The 8,766-nt window shown below is 46.2% G+C and overlaps 1 protein-coding gene across 1 annotated transcript; it reads left to right on the forward strand.

Annotated features, from left to right (window-relative positions):
* The first annotated feature begins 1,554 nt into the window (after window positions 1-1,554).
* LOC131730027 (zyxin-like) lies at window positions 1,555-6,725 on the forward strand. Its single transcript, XM_059020317.1, has 2 exons — window positions 1,555-1,728; window positions 2,417-6,725. Exon 2 carries the CDS (start codon window positions 5,506-5,508, stop codon window positions 6,229-6,231), a length of 726 nt encoding a protein of 241 aa, XP_058876300.1. The 5' UTR covers window positions 1,555-1,728; window positions 2,417-5,505; the 3' UTR covers window positions 6,232-6,725.
* Window positions 6,726-8,766: the final 2,041 nt, after the last annotated feature.

The raw sequence follows: 8,766 nt of genomic DNA on the forward strand, positions 1-8,766 counted from the left end.
GAAGAAAACCTGATGGAGTCTGCAAAAGACCTGAGACTGGGACGGAGATTTGTCTTCCAACAAGACAATGATCCAAAACATAAAGCAATATCTACAATGGAATGGTTCACAAATAAACATATCCAGGTGTTAGAATGGTCAAGTCAAAGTCCAGACCTGAATCCAATCGAGAATCTGTGGAAAGAACTGAAAACTGCTGTTCACAAATGCTCTCCATCCAACCTCACTGAGCTCGAGCTGTTTTGCAAGGAGGAATGGGCAAAAATTTCAGCCTCTCGATGTGCAAAACTGATAGAGACATACCCCAAGCGACTTACAGCTGTAATCGCAGCAAAAGGTGGCGCTACAAAGTATTAACTTAAGGGGGCTGAATAATTTTGCACGCCCAATTTTTCAGTTTTTTATTTGTTAAAAAAGTTTGAAATATCCAATAAATTTCGTTCCACTTCATGATTGTGTCCCACTTGTTGTTGATTCTTCACAAAAAATTACAGTTTCATATCTTTATGCTTGAAGCCTGAAGTGGCAAAAGGTCGCAAAGTTCAAGGGGGCCGAATACTTTCGCAAGGCACTGTATATGGCTCTGGTCATAAATGGATGACATAATGTGTATAGAGGGCAATCCTTCTTTCCGAACCTAAGTTTTTAAATCCATTAGGAGATGGAATGGCTAGGTCTGTGGGGGTGGGACCTGTGTAGCAGGCTGGTTTTACACTGGGGGATGGTTACAGACTCTGCTGTTTCTGACGGGTTCATTAGGAGGTGGAATGGCTAGGTCTGTGGGGGTGGGTAGCTGTGTAAACAGGCTGGTTTTACTCTGGAGGATGATTACAGACTCTGCTGTTTCTGACAGGTTCATTAGGAGGTGGAATGGCTAGGTCTGTGGGGGTGGGACCTGTGTAGCAGGCTGGTTTTACTCTGGAGGATGGTTACAGACTCTGCTGTTTCTGACGGGTTCATTAGGAGGTGGAATGGCTAGGTCTGTGGGGGTGGGTAGCTGTGTAAACAGGCTGGTTTTACTCTGGAGGATGGTTACAGACTCTGCTGTTTCTGACAGGTTCATTAGGAGGTGGAATGGCTAGGTCTGTGGGGGTGGGTAGCTGTGTAAGCAGGCTGGTTTTGCTCTGGAGGATGGTTACAGACTGCTGTTTCTGACGGGTTCATTAGGAGGTGGAATGGCTAGGTTTGTGGGGGTGGGTAGCTGTGTAGCAGGCTGGTTTTACTCTGGAGGATGGTTACAGACTCTGCTGTTTCTGACGGGTTCATTAGGAGGTGGAATGGCTAGGTCTGTGGGGGTGGGTAGCTGTGTAAACAGGCTGGTTTTACTCTGGAGGATGGTTACAGACTCTGCTGTTTCTGACAGGTTCATTAGGAGGTGGAATGGCTAGGTCTGTGGGGGTGGGTAGCTGTGTAAGCAGGCTGGTTTTACTCTGGAGGATGGTTACAGACTCTGCTGTTTCTGACAGGTTCATTAGGAGGTGGAATGGCTAGGTCTGTGGGGGTGGGTAGCTGTGTAAACAGGCTGGTTTTACTCTGGAGGATGGTTACAGACTCTGCTGTTTCTGACAGGTTCATTAGGAGGTGGAATGGCTAGGTCTGTGGGGGTGGGTAGCTGTGTAGCAGGCTGGTTTTACTCTGGAGGATGGTTACAGACTCTGCTGTTTCTGACGGGTGTCTGTCTATTTTCTTCAGGGTGAAAGGGGGCTCCCTGGTCCCAGAGGCCTGCCGGTAAGTCATACTCTCAAATTGCACTTCACTAATCAAACCTGTCCTGGAAAGGAAAGAAACACACTAACATGTACAGCTGAGCTTGAAAGTTTTTTCTCAGTTTGAGAGCATTGTGCTCTGTTTGGTTTAAATAGTCTTTTACAAGTAGGGGTCTGTGGTGCACTTTCCTTATAAGGCAATAATTCTAGTTCTAAGAGTCTTTGCTTTTGTAATTATAATGACCTTTTCTAAATATAGTTTGTTCTGTAGAAGTCCTTAACGTAATTTCATAAAGGAGAAATCCTGTTTCATAAGAATCTTTGTGGTTAACAACTCTGCCTTCACATCTTCCAGAAAGCTGCTGACCGCTGCTGTCCTTTCTGTGACCTCTTGTACTTGCAGCCTCTTTACTTATTCCTGTTTAATTAATTAATTAGTCAAGTTGTCAATAATGAATTAACAGAGTAATCAACATGCTTTGTTTCATTTAGTGAATACCTAACAACTTAAAACAAGGGAATTACTCTGAAAATATGAGTATTGACACACCCCTCCTATTTGGTAAGCAAATATTTTAGCTTGGTTTGTTTTAGGGTATGCACGGTATGCAGCTAGTCCAATGTTTAACTCACACCGTTCACAGGAAGTGTAAGCAGTCGGACTGTGTGGCTAGGCTAAGTGAGCTGCCCTTTCTTTTCTGTTTTCCCAGGGTCCTCCTGGCTCCTTCGACTTCTTGCTACTAATGATGGCCGACATACGCCATGACATCATCGACCTTCAAGAAAAAGCGTTCGGGAGGAGGTGGGGCATTGCACTGGAGACCATGCCCCCAGCTGGGAAGGAGGCGGGGTCAAGCGAGTGGGGTTCAGGACAGGACAAACTGCTGTCTGGTTTGAACACATGACAGGGAGGCTTAGTGCTTTATTTTCAAAAGTTTTATCTCCAGTGTTCAGCTCCTACTTTTTGGAAGAGGTAAAACGCCTGTTAATTTTACAACACTGGACCCAAAAGCTGAGTAATATTACCCAAGTTCTCTCAAGCACTCTCAGTGTGTTTGTTTTTCTCATTTTGTAACATATTAAGATTAATTTTCTCCTTTCAAAATATAGGAGGAATTTAAAAAATGCAGCTGCAGGTACAAACACCAATGCAAACACAGGAAGCACAAGACTTAGAAATAAAAGAAATGTAATAAATTCAATGACAGTGTGGGTGGACGAGCAGAGAGATAAACAAAGTCCAACACAGCCTTAAAGGAAACAAACCAAACCAAACAGGATTATAGGCACAGACAGACGAGGTGAGGGCGGGTGTGTGATGGTTTAAACAAAAAGAAAAGGTCCCCAAGCCATTCCTTTGTGAAGTGGAGGCCTGTCTTCGTTTATGTCACCACTACAAGGTTCCGCTGTGGCTTCCTGCTGTCCGACAGGTACCTTCCACCTGCTTAGTCTGCAGTCAAAGCACAGCAAGCCCAGCACACACAAGCCCCACACTGTAGTCTCCTGCTGCTTTCCAGCTCCAAGAGCTAAGGGCTGTGAGACAGTGCACTCCCTTTGGTACCCAGAGCTCTGCCCCTGTAGTCAGCCGAACACCAATCCCAGAGAAGGCAGGTATCCATAATAATGGCTGCCTAGAGTTGCAGAGACCTGCACACTAGCGCTGTCTTCCCTCACCAAGATGGTGGCCTCCAAGTGTGATAGATATCACGATTCCTGGTAAGGGAAACCCTGGGCTGGCTCAGTGCCCTCTAGCATTGGGAGATCGAATTACAGACTGCACCCCCTTTGCCCATCACAGACAGACATTGAAAAAGACTTCCAGTCAAAATGTTTGTTACTGAGTTGATTATGTTTCTTTTAGTATTTCTAAATTTAGCAGAATTGAGTTTTTAATAGTTATGGAGGAAGCACACAACTTACAGAACAGTTTAAACACCACTGAAATACCATTATAATCCCAGACAGAAGATGCATATCCCTGATACCTCTAGAGCACCGCTTATCATATCCCTGATACCTCTAGAGCACCGCTTATCATATCCCTGATACCTCTAGAGCACCGCTTATCATATCCCTGCTACCTCTAGAGCACCGCTTATCATATCACTGCTACCTCTAGAGCACCGCTTATCATATCACTGCTACCTCTAGAGCACTGCTTATCATATCACTGCTACCTCTAGAGCACCGCTTATCATATCCCTGATACCTCTAGAGCACCGCTTATCATATCCCTGCTACCTCTAGAGCACCGCTTATCATATCCCTGATACCTCTAGAGCACCGCTTATCATATCCCTGCTACCTCTAGAGCACCGCTTATCATATCCTTGCTACCTCTAGAGCACCGCTTATCATATCCCTGATACCTCTAGAGCACCGCTTATCATATCACTGCTACCTCTAGAGCACCGCTTATCATATCCCTGCTACCTCTAGAGCACCGCTTATCATATCCCTGATACCTCTAGAGCACCGCTTATCATATCCCTGATACCTCTAGAGCACCGCTTATCATATCCCTGATACCTCTAGAGCACCGCTTATCATATCCCTGCTACCTCTAGAGCACCGCTTATCATATCCCTGCTACCTCTAGAGAACCGCTTATCATATCCTTGCTACCTCTAGAGCACCGCTTATCATATCCCTGATACCTCTAGAGCACCGCTTATCATATCACTGCTACCTCTAGAGCACCGCTTATCATATCACTGCTACCTCTAGAGCACCGCTTATCATATCCTTGCTACCTCTAGAGCACCGCTTATCATATCACTGCTACCTCTAGAGCACCGCTTATCATATCCCTGATACCTCTAGAGCACCGCTTATCATATCCCTGCTACCTCTAGAGCACCGCTTATCATATCCTTGCTACCTCTAGAGCACCGCTTATCATATCCCTGATACCTCTAGAGCACCGCTTATCATATCACTGCTACCTCTAGAGCACTGCTTATCATATCACTGCTACCTCTAGAGCACCGCTTATCATATCCTTGCTACCTCTAGGGCACCGCTTATCATATCACTGCTACCTCTAGAGCACCGCTTATCATATCCTTGCTACCTCTAGAGCACCGCTTATCATATCCCTGATACTTCTAGAGCTCCGCTTATCATATCCCTGATACCTCTAGAGCGCTGCTTATCCAGTTGTGATGGATTCTGACATTCTTTGACCCCAACACTTAGGGATCTACTGTATGGAGTCACCAATATAAGGGATTTACTGTATGGAGTCACCAATATAAGGGATCTACTGTATGGAGTCACCAATATAAGTGTGACAGGATGACAGAGGTTGAGACTCAGAGACAGTGTGAGAAGTTCAAAAATAAAGCTTTTTAATACACAAAAATACAAAATAAACCGGCACGAGGGCCAAACAAAAAGGTTTTAAACAGAAATAATAAACAATAAGCACAAAACAAAACTTACAAAAATACGGCTTCCAGGCTGGTTGCCTTCACTGGTTTTCCAAAAATGAACAGAAACAGCACACACAGAAAAACACTCTTGCTTCTTCTCCTTCTAGAACTCTCCCTCTACTGGGAGGCTGAGGCCTCCTTTTATGCCAGGTGGCTGGGTGATCATTGAATAATTAATTACTTGATTGCTCCCACCTGACGCAATCAACCTGGGCAGGGAGGAGTATTTAACTCCATCCCTGCCAGTATTTCCAAGGGCAGAGCCCTGCTCTGCCACACATTTCCCCCCATGTACAAAGTATGGAGGCCGCAATTGGCCAAACTCTCTGGTGGCGGAGGCGGGAACGGCGGCCCGTCTCCCTCTGATGGCGGAGGCGGGAACGGCGGCCCGTCTCCCTCTGGTGGCGGAGGCGGGAATGGCGGCCCGTCTCCCTCTGGTGGCGGAGGCGGGAACGACGGCCCGTCTCCCTCTGGTGGCGGAAGCGGGAACGGCGGCCCGTCTCCCTCTGGTGGCGGAAGCGGGAACGGCGGCCCGTCTCCCTCTGGTGGCGGAGGCGGGAACGGCGGCCCGTCTCCCTCTGGTGGCGGAGGCAGGAACGGCGACCCCTCACGAACAGGAGGCGGACCCTCTGGCACAACAGGTGGAGACGGGGGACCCTCAGGAACAGCAGACAGACCCTCTGGAACAGCAGGCGGAGATAGCGGAGACAGCAGCCACTCTGGCAACGGCAGTTCCAGCTCCTCCAGTGGCAACGGTTCCAGACAGTCCGGCATTGGCGGTGGTGGCTGTGGCCATTCTATCGGTCTCTGAAGTCGGGCTGGCACCTCCTGCCGTCGCAGTCGGGTGCGCCTCCCCTGAGCTCCTCTCAGCAGCATGTGCAAGGGCTGCTGAGAGGCTTCAGCCTTCTCCCCTTCTGGCTCCCGGGACGGCAGCTCCATCCCCTCTGGCTCACGGGACGGCAGCTCCACCCCCTCTGGTTCTCGGGACGGCAGCTCCACCCCCTCTGGCTCTCGGGACGGCAGCTCCAACTCCAACTCCAACTCAAAACACAGACATGAGAGGAGGAGGTAAACTCAAAACACAAACATGAGAGGAGGAGGTAAACTCAAAACACACAACATGAGAGAAGAAGGTAAACTCAAAACACAGACATGAGAGGACGAGGCAACTCAAAACACAGACATGAGAGGAGGAGGCAAACTCAAAACACAAACAACATGAGAGGAGGAGGTGAACTCAAAACACAGACAACATGAGAGGAGGAGGCAAACTCAAAACATGAGAGGAGGAGGTAAGCTCAAAACACAGACATGAGAGGAGGAGGTAAACTCAAAACACAGACAACATGAGACGAGGAGGCAAACTCAAAACACAGACAACATGAGAGGAGGAAGCAGACTCAAAACACAGACAACATGAGAGGAAGAGGTAAACTCAAAACACAGACATGAGAGGAGGAGGTAAACTCAAAACACAGACATGAGAGGAGGAGGTAAACTCAAAACACAGACATGAGAGGACGAGGCAACTCAAAACACAGACATGAGAGGAGGAGGCAAACTCAAAACACAGACATGAGAGGAGGAGGTAAACTCAAAACACAGACATGAGAGGAGGTAAACTCAAAACACAGACAACATGAGAGGAGGAGGCAAACTCAAAACACAGACATGAGAGGAGGAGGTAAACTCAAAACACAGACATGAGAGGAAGAGGTAAACTCAAAACACAGACATGAGAGGAGGAGGTAAACTCAAAACACAGACATGAGAGGAAGAGGTAAACTCAAAACAGACATAAGAGGACGAGGCAACTCAAAACACAGACAACATGAGAGGAGGAGGCAAACTCAAAACACAAACAACATGAGAGGCGGAGGTGAACTCAAAACACAGACATGAGAGGAGGAGGTAAACTCAAAATACATACAACATGAGAGGAGGAGGCAAACTCAAAACACAGACATGAGAGGAGGAGGTAAACTCAAAGCACGGCCCACACAACAGGAGAGATAGTTCAGATTTCCTTGGCTTGATTCGCTGACTAGTTGATTGATAACACTGTGTAACAAATTTTTTTTTTTTTTTTGGTTCCTGGGTAGTAAGTGTTATTTCCTAATTGCTTATGGCTCAAAAGTATAGAAAATGGCTATTATTCCCCACAAACTTTGCTTTTGTGACCAGGACAGTGATATTTTGAAATTTACCTATTTCCAATGAGAAAATGGGCGAATTTGTGTCTTTGCGTTCACATAAAGTCAGAAAAAAACAACATATGAATCCAAATTAACATGTATTTATACTAAAGTAATACAAAAATGACTACAAAAGATTTAGAAGTGAGTAGTTTTTCGAGATTTACGATTATACTGTAAATCACTTTCACGAATCAGCCCCCAAATGTAGTCTCCCATCATGTTCTCGTTATACTGTCCTTGGTAGCGGCGTTCAAAGTCCAGTATATCCTGGTGGAAGCGCTCGCCTTGCTCCTCCGAGTACGCTCCCATGTTCTCCTTGAATTTATCAAGATGAGCATCAAGGATATGGACTTTGAGGGACATCCTACAGCCCATTGTGCCGTAGTTCTTCACCAGAGTCTCAACCAGCTCCACATAGTTTTCAGCCTTGTGATTGCCCAGGAAGCCCCGAACCACTGCGACAAAGCTGTTCCAAGCCACTTTCTCCTTACTAGTGAGCTTCTTGGGGAATTCATTGCACTCCAGGATCTTCTTTATCTGTGGTCCGACGAAGAGACCGGCTTTGACCTTTGCCTCAGACAGCTTAGGGAAGAAGTCTTGAAGGTACTTGAAGGCTGCTGACTCCTTATCTAGAGCTCTGACAAATTGTTTCATAAGGCCCAATTTGATGTGCAGCGGTGGCATCAGCACCTTCCGGGGGTCCCAGCCGTACTCATCATACTTCAAGGCATCCAGCAAGGTCTTGATGCTGTTGTAATCCTCTTTGAGGTGCACCGAGTGAGCCAGGGGAAGAGACGGGTACTTGTTACCATTATGGAGCAGCACAGCTTTGAGGCTCCTGGATGAGCTGTCAATGAAGGACAGTATAACGAGAACATGATGGGAGACTACATTTGGGGGCTGATTCATGAAAGTGATTTACAGTATAATCGTAAATCTCGAAAAACTACTTACTTCTAAATCTTTTGTAGTCATTTCTGTATTACTTTAGTATAAATACATGTTAATTTTGATTCATATGTTGTTTTTTTCTGACTTTATGTGAACTAAAAGACACAAATCCGCCCGTTTTCTCATTGGAAATAGGTAAATTTCAAAATATCACTCCTGGTCACAAAAGCAAAGTTTGTGGGGAATAATAGCCATTTTCTATACTTTTGAGGCATAAGCAATTAGGAAATAACACTTACTACCCAGGAACAAAAATGGTGTTACATAGTGTAATTGGAGGAAGGTGGGGTTTTCTTATTGGCTGCCTGCCTCACCTGCAGGTGTGTTTTTATAGGGTTACCTTCCTGAACCCTTGCATTGCTTTACAGTAAATCCTTTTCATCTATTGTTCTTGTACCTTCTGTGCACTGAACTTAACCAGAAAACAGACCCAGTCCACACTGTTTACATTAACCTTTACGACCAATCAAGTGACCT

The sequence above is a fragment of the Acipenser ruthenus genome, unplaced genomic scaffold, assembly GCF_902713425.1.
Source record: "Acipenser ruthenus unplaced genomic scaffold, fAciRut3.2 maternal haplotype, whole genome shotgun sequence".
NCBI classification, from domain to species: Eukaryota; Metazoa; Chordata; class Actinopteri; order Acipenseriformes; family Acipenseridae; genus Acipenser; species Acipenser ruthenus.